The sequence below is a fragment of the Acipenser ruthenus genome, unplaced genomic scaffold, assembly GCF_902713425.1.
Source record: "Acipenser ruthenus unplaced genomic scaffold, fAciRut3.2 maternal haplotype, whole genome shotgun sequence".
Classification (NCBI taxonomy): domain Eukaryota; kingdom Metazoa; phylum Chordata; class Actinopteri; order Acipenseriformes; family Acipenseridae; genus Acipenser; species Acipenser ruthenus.
In genome coordinates this window covers 10,001-27,290 of record NW_026707402.1, presented here as the reverse complement: position 1 = coordinate 27,290, position 17,290 = coordinate 10,001, and the positions used below count along the sequence as shown (strand labels likewise).

General features: G+C 48.5%; 1 protein-coding gene across 2 annotated transcripts; it reads left to right on the top strand.

The window, feature by feature from the left end:
* The first annotated feature begins 3,528 nt into the window (after positions 1-3,528).
* LOC131727249 (cellular retinoic acid-binding protein 2-like) lies at positions 3,529-9,769 on the top strand. Of its 2 annotated transcripts, none has more exons than XM_059018789.1 (4): positions 3,529-3,873; positions 6,174-6,352; positions 7,008-7,124; positions 7,938-9,769. In XM_059018789.1, exons 1-4 carry the CDS (start codon positions 3,792-3,794, stop codon positions 7,986-7,988), a joined length of 429 nt encoding a protein of 142 aa, XP_058874772.1. In that variant the 5' UTR covers positions 3,529-3,791; the 3' UTR covers positions 7,989-9,769. The 2 variants fall into 2 exon arrangements, with proteins under 2 accessions (XP_058874772.1, XP_058874771.1); XM_059018788.1 differs by lacking the exon at positions 3,529-3,873 and adding an exon at positions 5,303-5,882.
* Positions 9,770-17,290: the final 7,521 nt, after the last annotated feature.

Here is a 17,290-nt window from a genome sequence, read left to right as displayed (position 1 = left end):
AAAGAGAACTCCACTCTCAACACTGCAGGAGCGCTCTAGCAGTATAGGAAAGAGAACTCCCCTCTCGACACTGCAGAGCGCTCTAGCAGTATAGGAAAGAGAACTCCACTCTCAACACTGCAGAGCGCTCTAGCAGTATAGGAAAGAGAACTCCCCTCTCAACACTGCAGAGCGCTCTAGCAGTATAGGAAAGAGAACTCCCCTCTCAACACTGCAGAGCGCTCTAGCAGTATAGGAAAGAGAACTCCCCTCTCGACACTGCAGAGCGCTCTAGCAGTATAGGAAAGAGAACTCCCCTCTCAACACTGCAGAGCGCTCTAGCAGTATAGGAAAGAGAAACTCCCCTCTCCATTCTCCCCATTTTCACAGCAGGTGCAGGGGGGGGGGGGGGGGGGCGAGACCCCTTTTAATTCCACTTGTTTTTTTTTAACCATTAACTCTCCTGGAAAAACTTCCTCGCTGGGGCTTTTGTGTCAGAATTCAATGAAATTGAATCGGACGTCAATTTTTAACCACCTTCTTTTCCCTTTCAGTGCGGATCAATCACCCCTCCCCCGTCTCTCTCCTTCCCTCCCTGTCTCTCTCCTTCCCCCTCTTTCTCTCTCCATCCCCCTCTTTCTCTCTCTTTCTCTCTCCATCCCCTCCTCTTTCCTCCCTGTCGGTGACCTCTAACCTCTGTCCCCCTCACAGATCAAAAAGATGTTTGTTATGATTAACTGGGAGGGGGGGGGGGCAGTTATAAAACACTGGGGCTAGCAGACCCCCCCCCCCTTTTTATTCATGGTGCTGGTAGTTCCTGTTGTAATAAAACGCAGGGTCAGGTTAGTGTCAGTTTGTTTTACACCACGATGGCTTGTGCAGAGAATTCGTATCCCTGCGTTCAGCTGATTGCTTCAGTTCAGCCTGTGTGAGTGCAGCTCTGGAGAAAAGTTTTGCATCACCTAGAATTTTTAGGATTGAGTCACCATTTAAAAAAAATGTCAAAAAAAACTAAACTGTATGAACATAATTTCGATATTTTATTTAACATCGTGTCAGCAAAAGAAAATACAAAATGATATCGCTTAAAAAAAAAAAAGTCTACCGGAAGGAAGCCGTCACAGCAGTGCAGCGTTTCATGTTAGATTCCAAATGTCACATTTTTTGTCAAGTTTTTTTTAAGTATATGGGACAACTACAAAGTGGTGCGGAATTCAATATGTTAACAAGGGAACATTATTCAGCAGCTTTCATTGGACTCTATGAAGCTGAGGGAGTTCATTCTATATAGAGGGGGTGGAATTCAATATGTTAACAAGGGAACATTATTCAGCAGCTTTCATTGGACTCTATGAAGCTGAGGGAGTTCATTCTATATAGAGGGTGTGTGATTCAATATGTTAACAAGGGAACATTATTCAGCAGCTTTCACTGGACTCTATGAAGCTGAGGGAGTTCATTCTATATAGAGGGGGGTGGAATTCAATATGTTAACAAGGGAACATTATTCAGCAGCTTTCATTGGACTCTATGAAGCTGAGGGAGTTCATTCTATATAGAGGGTGTGGAATTCAATATGTTAACAAGGGAACATTATTCAGTAGCTTTCACTGGACTCTATGAAGCTGAGGGAGTTCATTCTATATAGAGGGGGTGGAATTCAATATGTTAACAAGGGAACATTATTCAGCAGCTTTCATTGGACTCTATGAAGCTGAGGGAGTTCATTCTATATAGAGGGGGTGGAATTCAATATGTTAACAAGGGAACATTATTCAGCAGCTTTCATTGGACTCTATGAAGCTGAGGGAGTTCATTCTATATAGAGGGGGTGGAATTCAATATGTTAACAAGGGAACATTATTCAGCAGCTTTCATTGGACTCTATGAAGCTGAGGGAGTTCATTCTATATAGAGGGTGTGGAATTCAATATGTTAACAAGGGAACATTATTCAGTAGCTTTCATTGGACTCTATGAAGCTGAGGGAGTTCATTCTATATAGAGGGGGTGGAATTCAATATGTTAACAAGGGAACATTATTCAGCAGCTTTCATTGGACTCTATGAAGCTGAGGGAGTTCATTCTATATAGAGGGGGTGGAATTCAATATGTTAACAAGGGAACATTATTCAGCAGCTTTCATTGGACTCTATGAAGCTGAGGGAGTTCATTCTATATAGAGGGGGTGGAATTCAATATGTTAACAAGGGAACATTATTCAGCAGCTTTCATTGGACTCTATGAAGCTGAGGGAGTTAATTCTATATAGAGGGGGTGGAATTCAATATGTTAACAAGGGAACATTATTCAGCAGCTTTCATTGGACTTTATGAAGCTGAGGGAGTTCATTCTATATAGAGGGGGTGGAATTCAATATGTTAACAAGGGAACATTATTCAGCAGCTTTCATTGGACTCTATGAAGCTGAGGGAGTTCATTCTATATAGAGGGGGTGGAATTCAATATGTTAACAAGGGAACATTATTCAGCAGCTCTCATTGGACTCTATGAAGCAGAGTGAGTTCCTTCTCTAGGGGGATGCTAAACCTCTGGCCCTGGCTGTATAAATATAAAGAATGGACCTGGTTCTCTTCTCTTCTGTGCTGGTCTGGAGAGAGTTGCAGGGTGAGGGGAGTGTCACTCCCTCGAGGTGGTAACGCAGTGTCACACAGACCCGCTCACAAAGTGGCTGATCTTCCACCAGGACGTGGCTCTGCGTGGCACTGCAGCCCCAGAGCTGCTGTCTCACCGCACGTGGGAACGATTCCACTGTGTGCTGTGGCTTCCTGTGTTTATACTGCAGTGTATTCACCCTCAAGGAGGGCAAACCAGGGCTTTAAACCCGTCCTCTGACCTGCAATTAGCACTCAAGGCACGCCTGCCCCGCTTCACTTCTGTTAAAGGACTTTCACAAACAGAACAGGCCCTTTGCAGCCACCGAGCACTTTATTTTAACCGTAAATAACCCGCAGCTTTACCATGCACTAAATACACGCAGTGCAATGCTTCAGCAAAGCCGATCCCCGCGTTTACTGCGCTTCGCTGCACTTTGGCGTGGCAGTGAGACGCTTGCTCGCAGTTGCTTGTATTCCTGCTGCACGGAATGTTTCTATCTGTTACGCGGACGCTTTTCTTTAGGTTAGAAAACGGTTTGAAAGGTGTGATCATTTCACAGTTAATGAAAGAAAGAAAGAAAGGAAGAAAGAAAGAAAGAAAGAAAGAAAGGAAGGATTACGCAGGCGAGGGAAGGCACCGCCTGCTGTTTCGGACGGAAAGAAAATTTAATTGTTCAATCCCCGGATGAAAAAAAAAACAAAAAAAAATTGATCGGATTATCGGTGGCCCCTCCCACTGATACCCAAGAGGGGTGTGCTTAGAACGCGGGGCGTGGTTCGAAAGGTCTCAACGCGAGAAAGGCGTGGTCTGGATGAGTTCTGCATTCTATCTGGGGCGGGGTTAGGAGACGGTATGTTGCCTTGCTTTCAATCAGCGCCGGGCGTGGTTATCTGAGGAGGCGTGGTCGGTGGGAGGGGCCTCCGGTGAAGTAAAAAGAGCCCTCAGAATTTGAAACATCTCATTCATTCTGCTATCCGATCAAAGCGATTGCTGGAGGCTCGGGATTATAAGAGATAAAGAAAGCGAGGTAGACTGACCCGAGGAAAGGGAGTCGCGTTGTCAAACGCAGTAGAAAAATCAATTAGATCATTAATAACAACAGTGCTACCCGAAATCACAGCGCAATATAATCGATAATAATAAGATATTTTAGTAATATTACTGTATTGTCATTCCACAATAAATACTTCAGATATGGATCGCAAAATTCCCGACTTCTCCGGCACATGGAAAATGAAAAGCTCGTTGAATTTCGAGGAGTTGCTGAAAGCTCTCGGTAAGTCTCTCTCTGTGATTTCAGCGGCGGGTTACAGACAGTGCCTGCATTTTACACGGCTATTGGGTAAAAAAATAAAATAAAAAAGGATTTTAGAGGCAAATTAAAACATATAGCTGAAAGGAATGGCAATAATATATATTATGATCATATAATGTATAAAGCTAAGTTTAACGATTGCTAACGCCTTTGTGTTAACGTGTGGTACAAAAACACAGACAATTATAAAAACAAATACGTCTAGTGTTATGTTTGCATGGAAAATATATTGGACTTCACACACACACACACTGACACGCACACACACACACACACACGCACACACACACGCACACACACACACACACACACACTGACACGCACACACACACGCACACACACGCACACGCACACACACACAAGCACACGCACACCACACACACGCACTCTGACACCACACACGCACACACACACACACACGCACACACACACATACACATACACACACACGCACACACACACACACATACACACACACGCACACACACACGCACACACGCACACACACACAAGCACTCTCACACCGCACACACACACACTGACACGCACACACACACACACACACACACAACGTAAGTTCTGGGACAATTCACACAGAGATATGCATGTAGAATAATGCGATGCTTAACTCTGGCACAGCGCTGTAAATGCTTGTATATAAAACATGGGTGCTTTATGTTAAGATGCTAAATCACAACGCGATTTCACAAAGACAGTGAAAGGAACCTTTTCTAAGAGGCTCACGCGGTCCCGGCAGTCCCACTCGGCTCCAGTCGGCACGGCCGCCCCGTTTGATCGGGTCAAGCCGAGTGGCCCTGTATTGTCATTCTGCACTATGCACGCATTTGCCATTCAATGAAGGCGGGTGTTTTTGTAGCCGTTACAGTACCGATAGGATGCGGTTGAATCGCCTGGCTGCAGTGGTAATGGGCGCTACAGGCAGAGCTGTTTCCTCGATTGATGTTTGATCGCTGTCCTCGTTTGCAATACAATGCATCAGCCGCTGACCCAGACAAGAGCATCTGGACTCGCTGTGAAGCTTCTCCCGGGTTTACAACAATGATTCCATTAGAAGCGTGCAAAATATATAATAATAATAATAATAATAATAATAATAATAATAATAATAATAATAATAATAATAATAATAATAATAATGCATGTTTAACAAACGGTGTCAATATACATTAATTAGAAAAAAAAATTGATGTCGATTAAATTGACAACAGGAGGATTATTGATGTATTTATTTATTTATTTTCTGTAAAGTCGCTGCCTTTGAGAGCAGTTTGAGAAGCAGAAGCGGCAGCCCGATCGCTTCCCTGCACACTGCACTCCTCGACTCGGGGGTGGGGGGTCCGGTTCAGTACAAACGGAACTGGTTTTGAGCGGGAGGCGGGGGCGCTGCTCAATGCATTTCATCGCTCTCCACCTTCATCTCGGCGTATCGAGACTTAACCCGGGGTCGCCACCAGCACAGCAATGCAAACACTGGGATTCCAGAGCCGATTCCACGTGCAGCAAACACTGGGACTCCAGAGCCGATTCCACGTGCAGCAAACACCGGGACTCCAGAGCCGGTCCCACGTGCAGCAAACACCGGGACTCCAGAGCCGATTCCACGTGCAGCAAACACCGGGACTCCAGAGCCGGTCCCACGTGCAGCAAACACCGGGACTCCAGAGCCGGTCCCACGTGCAGCAAACACCGGGACTCCAGAGCCGGTCCCATGTGCAGCAGCGTTACAGGTGCACGCAGGAAATACCAGCGGACGCGCTCCAGTCTGTTAAACGCGCCATGCTTTGGACGCTGGAAGCAGATAGTTCAAATAGCCGGTGGTTTATTTTAGGGGGTGTTTATTATGGGGTTGCGAGCGGAATGGACACCTCCTGGTAAAGTGATCCGAGGGTTGCTCCCGGACCGCGGCAGAGAGCAGGCAGGGATCGGATCGGAGCGCAGCGTTTTACCAGGCAAGCAGTTCATAGAGACAGACGCGCTATTCTGAGGGGGGGTATTTTGATCAACGCCTCCCCTTGTGTTACCCGCTGTACATTTTGCAGTTTCACATATTTACACTATGCCACACAAACAGGACAGGATAACTATAGCAGCGGTGTCTCTTCCTATCGTGGGTCAGTCCTGACACAGTGAATGTGATTGTGTATCTCACCTCTCTCTCTCTCTCTCTCTCTCTCTCTCTCTCTCTCTCTCTCTCTCTCTCTCTCTCTCTCTCTCTCTCTCTCTCTCTCTCTCTCTCTCAGCGGTGAACGTGATGCTGCGGAAGATCGCCGTGGCCGCTGCCTCCAAGCCTGCGGTGGAGATCCGGCAGGACGGGGAGTCGTTCTACATCAAGACCTCCACCACGGTGCGGACCACCGAGATCAGCTTCACTGTGGGGCAGGACTTCACCGAGCAGACTGTGGACGGGAGACCCTGCCGGGTACGAAGGGGAAGTGGAAGGGGGGGAGGGGGCTAATCAAGCTGGAATGGGTGAAACAGCCTGTCTAAATCCCCCACCTGTGTACCTGTCTAAATCCCCCACCTGTGTACCTGTCTAAATACATCAGCTAAAAACCTCCTTCAACCAATTATTATTATTATTATTATTATTATTATTATTATTATTATTTGTTTATTTAGCAGACGCCTTTATACTAGGGTGTGTGAACTATGCATCATCTGCAGAGTCACTTACAACTACGTCTCACCCGAAAGACGGAGCACAAGGAGGTTAAGTGACTTGCTCAGGGTCACACAATGAGTCAGTGGCTGAGGTGGGATTTGAACCGGGGACCTCCTGGTTACAAGCCCTTTTCTTTAACCACTGGACCACACAGCCTCCCAACCAATGAGTATTGTATGTGCTTATTTGAGTCATTTTGCATTCTATCCATCATCCTTATTCACTTCCCATTTTCTTACATTGTTTTATTTAGATTTTGTAATTATTATTATTATTATTATTGTATAATTAGTTTTTGCTGCTTCTTGATGCTGCATGCTTCTGTCCAGTGCAGCTCTGTGAGACGCTGTGACCGCTCTGTATAAATGTCTAACTGGACCACACTGACCAGCCCCCCCGTCTCCCCTCACAGAGCTCCCCTTGCTGGGACACAGACTCCCGAATCCACTGTGCACAGACCCTGCTGAAGGGGGAGGGGCCCCACACCTCCTGGACCCGCGAGATAACCAACGACGGGGAACTCATACTGGTGAGGAACCGGGGAGCCCTATTAGCGTTGCGCGCATTGAAACCGGTGCGACACTGATAACCTTCCCCTGAAGAGGCTTTTTCAGAAGCAGATTTTTTGTTGTTGCTGGAAGAGTTTCTGCAGTTTACTCTTTACCACACCTCTCTGTGCTTTACAATGCTTCCCTATGCTTTACCAGACCTCTCTGTGCTTTACAATGCTTCCCTATGCTTTACCACACCTCTCTGTGCTTTACAATGCTTCCCTATGCTTTACCAGACCTCTCTGTGCTTTACAATGCTTCCCTATGCTTTACCACACCTCTCTGTGCTTTACAATGCTTCCCTATGCTTTACCACACCTCTCTGTGCTTTACAATGCTTCCCTATGCTTTACCACACCTCTCTGTGCTTTACAATGCTTCCCTATGCTTTACCAGACCTCTCTGTGCTTTACAATGCTTCCCTATGCTTTACCAGACCTCTCTGTGCTTTACAATGCTTCCCTATGCTTTACCACATCTCTCTGTGCTTTACAATGCTTCCCTATGCTTTACCACACCTCTCTGTGCTTCACAATGCTTCCCTATGCTTTACCACACCTCTCTGTGCTTTACAATGCTTCCCTATGCTTTACCAGACCTCTCTGTGCTTCACAATGCTTCCCTGTGCCTTGCTATGCTTTCACTGTGCTAAGGGCTAGTTAGTCAGTAGGCTTGGGGTGCAGTGATCTCAAACGTCTGACCCCTGTCTGTAGTTGAAACTCTGTGAGCTTTGCAGTGTCATTGAAAGGGCTGGAGTGCGTTTCCTGATTTTGTGTCTTTGTGATTTTCAGACGATGAGAGCTGACGATGTGATCTGCACCAGAGTGTACACGAGAGAGTGAGGAGAGAGGAAGCAAAGAAACAAACCAACAGCGATGAGGAAACGCTTTCATTAGGATCTGAATCTAACTGGAGCAGCAAGATCTACCAGCTACCCCCCCTTCTATCACAGAAACACCCATCCCTCCCACATCATCCATACACACCCATCCCTCCCATCCACCCATCCATCCCTACACACACCCATCCCTCCCACATCATCCATCCATCCATACACACACACCCATCCCTCCCACATCATCCCTACACACACACACACCCATCCCTCCCATCCACCCATCCATCCCTACACACACACCCATCCCTCCCACATCATCCATACACACACCCATCCCTCCCACCCACCCATCCATCCCACATCATCCACACACACACACACACACACCCATCCATCCCATCCCTACACACACACCCATCCCTCCCATCCACCCACCCATCCCTACACACACACCCATCCCTCCCACATCATCCATCCATCCATACACACACCCATCCCTCCCACATCATCCATACACACACACACACACCCATCCCTCCCATCCACCCATCCATCCCTACACACACACCCATCCCTCCCACATCATCCATACACACACACATCCCTCCCATCCACCCATCCATCCCTACACACACCCATCCATCCCACCCATCCCTACACACACACACACACCCATCCCTCCCATCCACCCATCCATCCCACATCATCCCTACACACACACACACACACACACCCATCCATCCCATCCCATCCCTACACACACACACACCCATCCATCCCACCCATCCCTACACACACCCATCCATCCCACCCATCCCTACACACACCCATCCATCCCACATCATCCATACACACACACACACACCCATCCCTCCCACATCATCCCTACACACACACACACACACCCATCCATCCCATCCCTACACACACACACACCCATCCATCCCACCCATCCCTACACACACCCATCCATCCCACCCATCCCTACACACACCCATCCATCCCACATCATCCCTACACACACACACACACACCCATCCATCCCATCCCTACACACACACACCCATCCATCCCACCCATCCCTACACACACCCATCCATCCCACCCATCCCTACACACACCCATCCATCCCACATCATCCATACACACACACACACACCCATCCCTCCCACCCATCCCTACACACACACCTATTCCTCCCATCCATCCCACCCATCCCTACACACACCCATCCATCCCACATCATCCATACACACACACACACCCATCCATCCCATCCCATCCATCCCTACACACACACACACACACACCCATCCCGACACACACACCCATCCCTCCCATCCCATCCATCCCTACACACACGCACACGCACACGCACACGCACACACACACACGCACACACACACACCCGGGTTACAGTTGAGTGCAGTCTGTACTCGCAGCTGATGCTGGGTGTTTAACACTTCAGATGAAAAGCTATCAGTGCTAACAGCAGTATAATATGAGTAGCAGGCTCTTGTGTATTCCAGTGAAGACGTCTTTATTGCTTGGTTTATTAGCTGTTGTCTGTGTTTTTTTTTAAGTTTCCTGGATATATCCCGTGTCTTTGTCAGCCCGTCCAGTATTGCTTCATTTTTTTTAACTGATATTTATTTTGTTAATATTTTACAGAATGTGTTTTGTGTTTTTTTAGTAAGTTTTGCTTGTGCTGTTTTTTTTTTTTTTTACGTGAACGTCAGGCGTTGCTGTTTGCTGAAAAAATAAAGCAGACGTCTGACTCGATGACATCATGCTGTCTTTATTATCCAATAGGAAGCTGTTCAGTCTGACTCCTCCCCATATCTGTTTGCAGGGGGGGGGGGGGGGGTTGTGCATGGGAATTGTTTCTGGAGAATTATTATAAAAGCTTCTCACAGTGAAAGTGAGTATAACCGTGGGGACAGCATGGGGGGGGGGGGGGGCTGCAGATGAGCAGGGGGGGCTCTTGCTGAAGGTCAGTAATCAGCCGTCACTCGCACTGCGCCGGGCAGCCCTGCTGTTCTTTCCTCAGTGATGGATGTCACACGGGGCTGAGCGTTGCACTGACAGCCGTGTCAGTCAGGGGGCGCTGTCCTGCCTGAGAAACAACAGCCAGCACGTCTACTTAGAAACAAAACTCACAGTGAAGTGTGAGCCTTCTTAATGTGATCATGCATGACTGTACAGTGTCTGTGCGTGTGTCTGTGCGTGTGTGTGTGTGTGTGTGTCTCTCTGTGTGTGTGTGTGTCTCTGTGTGTGTGTGTCTGTGTGCGTGTGTGTGTGTGTGTGTGTGTCTGTGTGTGTGTGTGTGTGTGCGTGTGTCTCTGTGTGTGTGTGTGTGTGTGTTTTCCCGTCAGTAACGGATGTGCTAGTGAAACCCATAAATCACACAGGTCGTCTCCTGTTCTTATTGAGTTGTAAATCAGGGACACCCCCCACCCCCCCCAAACCTCAACCATTATAGAGACGGGGGGGGGGGGGGGGGTTCCTTGTACAAGTTTCATCTGGCCCATCATCTGGTTTTACATTTCTGTTTAACACATTACAACTTCATTATAAATTTAAACTATCACATACATTCTTCAGATGTTGCTGTTGAACTTATTTCAAGAGAGAGAGAGAGAGAGAGAGAGAGAGAGAGAGAGAGAGAGAGAGAGAGAGAGCTCCTGGCTACAAAGGGAGGTAGGAATGCGGGTGGCAGTAATAATTGGGTAGAGTAAACAACCCTTGACTGAGCAGTAAATCAGCAGCTCCCCCTGGTAATCTGACAGAGAGAGCGAGAGAGGACCCACGCTCACCCCCCCCCCCCCTCCCTCCTCACTTCCACCTTTCAGACGGGCCGTCCCGTCCTTAACGAGGGCCTGTCACTCCCCGACTTCCAGCGCCTGCAGCTGCAGAGACCCCAAATCCATCACTGTGTGGGTGAGAGACTGTGCTTTAGTGCACTTCACTGTGCTTTTACTGTGGGACACTTTTATAAGGGTACGTTTACCTTTAATATGCTTTACCAGACCTCTCTGTGCTTTACAATGCTTCCCTATGCTTTACCAGACCTCTCTGTGCTTTACAATGCTTCCCTATGCTTTACCAGACCTCTCTGTGCTTTACAATGCCTCCCTATGCTTTACCAGACCTCTCTGTGCTTTACAATGCTTCCCTATGCTTTACCAGACCTCTCTGTGCTTTACAATGCTTCCCTATGCTTTACCAGACCTCTCTGTGCTTTACAATGCTTCCCTGTGCTTTACCAGACCTCTCTGTGCTTTACAATGCTTCCCTATGCTTTACCAGACCTCTCTGTGCTTTACAATGCCTCCCTATGCTTTACCAGACCTCTCTGTGCTTTACAATGCTTCCCTATGCTTTACCAGACCTCTCTGTGCTTTACAATGCTTCCCTATGCTTTACCAGACCTCTCTGTGCTTTACAATGCTTCCCTATGCTTTACCAGACCTCTCTGTGCTTTACAATGCCTCCCTATGCTTTACCAGACCTCTCTGTGCTTTACAATGCTTCCCTATGCTTTACCAGACCTCTCTGTGCTTTACAATGCTTCCCTATGCTTTACCAGACCTCTCTGTGCTTTACAATGCTTCCCTATGCTTTACCAGACCACCCTGTGCCACATCCCCAAGCATTTCAAGTCTCCTGTAGTTTTGTGCTCACACACGGTATTCGATATCTGCCGCATTGTTTTCTAGAAACACGCAAGCAGCGGCGAGAAACAGACACACGAACCTGTGAGTCATCAGATCAGTTTCATCTTGGCAAAGTCTTTCCTGTTAAGACATCTGTTAAGATTTTGTTCTGTTTGGTTTTGTTTACATCTCCACAAAATTACTTTTCATGACATATTTGCTTCCCGTCCAACTCCGTGTTTGCAATCAGACGGCTGGAAACAAACAAAGAAAAAAGGTTTTAAAATCTGTTCTGCTTTTTGCCGTTCTGGGTCCGTTTTTCACGCAGCATTTCTAGCGTTTAGCGGGAGCGCTGGCGGCTGGCTGGGAAACACGGGTTCAGATGGATTTCAACAAACCCAGCGGGGTTTCGTCTGGTCTGGCTGGACCATGCCTCGTTAAAGTGAGCAATGCTCGTTAGCGCGGCTTCCATCTCATTATAATCCCGCCCGCGGTGAAGGACAGGGTCAGGGGCGCGACTGGACAGCCAGATCAAAAGCACAGGCTCCCCTCCCTCCGCACCTCCCAGTCCCTCAGCTCTAACCGCTAGACCACGCTGCCTCCCTCTCAATCTCCTGACCACTGGAGCGCAACAAGACATCCGCTTTCTCTCAGGACAAAGTGGTACAAGAAAATGTTTTCTTTTCCCGTGGAGTCTGAACACACAAACACACACACTCACACACACACACTCAAACACACACACAAACACTCACACTCGCACACACACACACACACACAAACACACACACACACAGTTAGCAGCAGTCACTCATTCCCCCACTTTTCTTTACTGTGAGTAGATGAGGGACGGCTGTTCCTGCCTCTTTGTTTGCTGTTCATTCAACCGTCTCGACCCCCCTCCGCCCCCCTGCATTATATTTTAACAGACAGGAGCAGCGAGGCCCCCCCCCCCACACACTCCCTTTTCCCAGGGCGGGGGCCCCTGACAACAAGAGACAGGAGGAATTTATTACAGCCCGTGGCTTTCACTGAGAGGGGTACACACCGAGCGCTGGACTCTCCCTCTTCACTGTGACTCTCTCTCCCTCTCTTATCTCTCTCTCTCCTCTGACTCTCTCATCTCTCTTTCTCTCCCTCTCTCTCTCTCCCTCTCTCTCAAACCTGCATTCCAGTAGCTTGGCTCCGGGGACGCCCTCTCACAGCGGGACAGGCAGCCGGACTGGAGACAGGAGGCCAGTACTTTGCAAATCATTGAGATACGAGACTTTGAATCTCAATGCAATTATTTTATTACAAAACCAACTTCACAGGCTCACTCAGAAGGGAGTCATTGCCTTTCCTGAACGATGCAGGCAGGGGCACCGCAATGCAATGGCTCTGTACTACACTGAGGGGCAATGGCAGCAATAGTATACGGCAGCTACAATGGGGTGAGGCTGGTAGAATGGGACCCCAGTGTGCTCACTATACCCTTCCTGAATGATCTTCAATAGCACTACAATGGGGTGAGGCTGGTAGAATGGGACCCCAGTGTGCTCACTATACCCTTCCTGAATGATCTTCAATAGCACTACAATGGGGTGAGGCTGGTAGAATGGGACCCCAGTGTGCTCACTATACCCTTCCTGAATGATCTTCAATAGCACTACAATGGGGTGAGGCTGGTAGAATGGGACCCCAGTGTGCTCGCTATACCCTTCCTGAATGATCTTCAATAGCACTACAATGGGGTGAGGCTGGTAGAATGGGACCCCAGTGTGCTCACTATACCCTTCCTGAATGATCTTCAATAGCACTACAATGGGGTGAGGCTGGTAGAATGGGACCCCAGTGTGCTCACTATACCCTTCCTGAATGATCTTCAATAGCACTACAATGGGGTGAGGCTGGTAGAATGGGACCCCAGTGTGCTCACTATACCCTTCCTGAATGATCTTCAATAGCACTACAATGGGGTGAGGCTGGTAGAATGGGACCCCAGTGTGCTCGCTATACCCTTCCTGAATGATCTTCAATAGCACTACAATGGGGTGAGGCTGGTAGAATGGGACCCCAGTGTGCTCGCTATACCCTTCCTGAATGATCTTCAATAGCACTACAATGGGGTGAGGCTGGTAGAATGGGACCCCAGTGTGCTCGCTATACCCTTCCTGAATGATCTTCAATAGCACTACAATGGGGTGAGGCTGGTAGAATGGGACCCCAGTGTGCTCACTATACCCTTCCTGAATGATCTTCAATAGCACTACAATGGGGTGAGGCTGGTAGAATGGGACCCCAGTGTGCTCACTATACCCTTCCTGAATGATCTTCAATAGCACTACAATGGGGTGAGGCTGGTAGAATGGGACCCCAGTGTGCTCACTATACCCTTCCTGAATGATCTTCAATAGCACTACAATGGGGTGAGGCTGGTAGAATGGGACCCCAGTGTGCTCACTATACCCTTCCTGAATGATCTTCAATAGCACTACAATGGGGTGAGGCTGGTAGAATGGGACCCCAGTGTGCTCACTATACCCTTCCTGAATGATCTTCACGCTGATGATCTTCACGCGGTGGGACCGGAGTTGACCCCGAGATTAGGAGCCCGGTCTCACCACAGAGCTCTGTACAATCTCGTCATAGCCTGGGCAGCCATGGGAAACACATTCACCTGATCAAGTTTCTGCAGAGAGAGGGAGGGAGGGAGGGAGGGAGGGAGGGGGGAGGGTGTGACAGAGGGAGGGAGGGAGGGGGGGAGGGTGTGACAGAGGGAGGGAGGGGGGAGGGTGTGACAGAGGGAGGGACAGAGGGAGGGACAGAGGGAGGGGGGGAGGGTATGACAGACAGGGTTTAGAAAGAAAGTCACAAAAAAAAACCAAAAAAACTTCCGCTTTCTTACAAAGGCTTCCTTTGAAGTGTCAGTAAACTTCGTTTCACCTGGTAGCTGGAGAGCAGACAGACAGAGACAGATCATCAAGGAACAAGGAGGATTTCACATGAGTCCTGAACAGGAGAAGAAAACAACTCACTGAAGTCTCAGAGGGGATTAGATTACTGCGCTCCTCGGTTCAAGAGTTAAGCTGTCTCTCCATCTCTCAGCCAGCCCGTTTAATTATTTTGTTCACTTCACCGCCTCTCTGTAACGATGTCATCGCCCCCCCCCCCCCGCCTCTCTGTAACGATGTCATCGCCCCCCCCCACCTCTCTGTAACGATGTCATCGCCACAATAGCTGAGGGACTGGGAGGGAGGCAATGGGGTCTAGTGGTTAGAGCTGAGGGACTGGGAGAGAGGCAGTGGGGTCTAGTGGTTAGAGCTGAGGGACTGGGAGGGAGGCAGTGGGGTCTAGTGGTTAGAGCTGAGGGACTGGGAGGGAGGCAGTGGGGTCTAGTGGTTAGAGCTGAGGGACTGGGAGGGAGGCAGTGGGGTCTAGTGGTTAGAGCTGAGGGACTGGGAGGGAGGCAGTGGGGTCTAGTGGTTAGAGCTGAGGGACTGGGAGGGAGGCAGTGGGGTCTAGTGGTTAGAGCTGAGGGACTGGGAGGGAGGCAGTGGGGTCTAGTGGTTAGAGCTGAGAGACTGGGAGGGAGGCAGTGGGGTCTAGTGGTTAGAGCTGAGGGACTGGGAGGGAGGCAGTGGGGTCTAGTGGTTAGAGCTGAGGGACTGGGAGGGAGGCAGTGGGGTCTAGTGGTTAGAGCTGAGGAACTGGGAGGTAGGCTCAAGGCTGACCCCTAATGACAAATTGAGTAACTGCAGAGGCATTGCTTTGATGGAGAGAGAATTTGAAACGGGGGCACCTGAGAAACAGTTCTGTTAAAAAAAAAGAAACGAAAATGAATTCTTGTCTGATTATTAAAAAAAAAAAAAAAAAAAACCTATCCTAACTGCACTATCCTGTCTTGCTGCTTGATAATGCGCTCCCTTGTGAACAGAGATGATTAATCCTTTGACTCAGGTAACCCGACTCCTGACAGCTCCTCCGAGCGGACATGCCAGCCGGGAACGCATCCAGGACCTGGGAGTCACAGCGGGATCGGCGGCGCGGGTTCTACCAAGGCGAGAGCAAAGTGAAGTGGAACGGGGAGCGCAACACTGACCCCTGCTGGGGGGGGAGGTATTGCTAATTGAGGTCAATTATCCAGCTCCTCATCAAACGCATTGTTTCCTGATCTAAGCTTTAGAATATTCAAGAGGCTACTGCAATAAAAACCCATGACTGTGCAATTCCAGCGTTCTTGTCAAACAGCGCCCTCTAGCGTCACACACGTGCATAGCTGGCCGCGGCTGTTTATTCTGGTCAGTGAGTCAGGAGAGGAGTTTCTGTTCACATACTTCAAGCCTTAGTAAAGGTAAAAAACAATAGTGCATTGTAATGGTGTATGCATGGGAAAAGCAGAGCGCTGTGTGTGTGTGTGAGTGTGTGTGTGAGAGTGAGAGTGTGTGTGTGTGTGTGTGTGCGTGAGAGTGAGAGTGTGTGTGTGTGTGTGTGCGCGCGTGAGAGTGTGTACGTGCGTGTGTGTGTGTGTCTGTGTGTGAGAGTGTGTACGTGCGTGTGTGTGTGTGAATGTGCGTGTGTGAGAGTGCGTGTGTTTGTGTGTCTGTGCGTGTGTCTGTGCGTGTGTGTGTGTCTGTGCGTGTGTCTGTGTGTGTGTGTGTGTGTGCGTGTGTCTGTGTGTGTGTCTGTGTGTGTGTGTGTGTGCGTGTGTGTGTGCGTGTGTCTGTGTGTGTGTCTGTGTGTGTGTGTGTGTGTGTGCGTGTGTCTGTGTGTGTGTGCGTGTGTGTGTGCGTGTGTGTGTGTGTCTGTGTGTGTGTCTGTGCGTGTGTGTGTGTGTCTGTGTGTCTCTGTGTGTGTCTGTGCGTGTGTGTGTGTCTGTGTGTGTCTGTGTGTGTGTCTGTGCGTGTGTGTGTGTCTGTGTGTCTCTGTGTGTGTCTGTGCGTGTGTGTGTGTCTGTGTGTCTCTTTCTTTCTTTCTTTCTTTCTTTCTTGTGAAGTAACTTCCTTTCTGCTTTCCCGTTACTGTTGCTGAATAGTTGCACACAGCTAGCACAGGTCCATTGGTGGGAATAATAATAATAATAATAATAATAATAATAATAATAATAATAATAATAATAATAATAATAATAATAATAGTAGTAGTGAGCTGCTCCTCGCTGATTTCCTCTTCGCTCGGCTGTCCCGGTACTTGCTGGCTCTGTTTTGCACGCCAGTCCGGTTCTCCTGGCTGTTCATTGTGTTCGGTGCGGTCAGAGGAAGGTTAAATCCATGAATATAATACGAGGTGCCTGAAGCGCTGAAGGGTCAGCGAGATCAACACAGCCTGGCGGAGCGGTGACGTCACCGCGCAGGAATGCAGGGGCGTGTCCGGGGATCGATAAACACAATTAAAGCAGTTGCCATGCCAACGGCAAGGCTATTCGTCTCCTGGAGCGCGTGTGTTTATTTTTGTTTGTTCCTTAATTAACTCATTAATTAGCAAATATTTTTTTCTTTGAACAAAAAATCACAACAGCAGCGGTACTGACGTCATTTGATTACGTTGACTTGACTTCTGCGGTGAATTAGAGCAAGTTATCAAAGAGAAAATTCAAATAACAGGTGGACGACGGCAGTTACAAATGCTTTGAAGCTGTCCCAATGAAAACGTGTTTGATTTTTCTGAACAT

Coding starts and splice junctions, on each gene's coding strand:
- LOC131727249 (XM_059018788.1), top strand. CDS start 5,774: ATGGGGTTGCGAGCGGAATGGACACCTCCTGGTAAAGTGATCCGAGGG. Junction 5,883..6,173: donor GGAGCGCAGCGTTTTACCAG/GCAAGCAGTTCA, acceptor TCTCTCTCTCAG/CGGTGAACGTGATGCTGCGG. Junction 7,125..7,937: donor ACGACGGGGAACTCATACTG/GTGAGGAACCGG, acceptor TGTGATTTTCAG/ACGATGAGAGCTGACGATGT.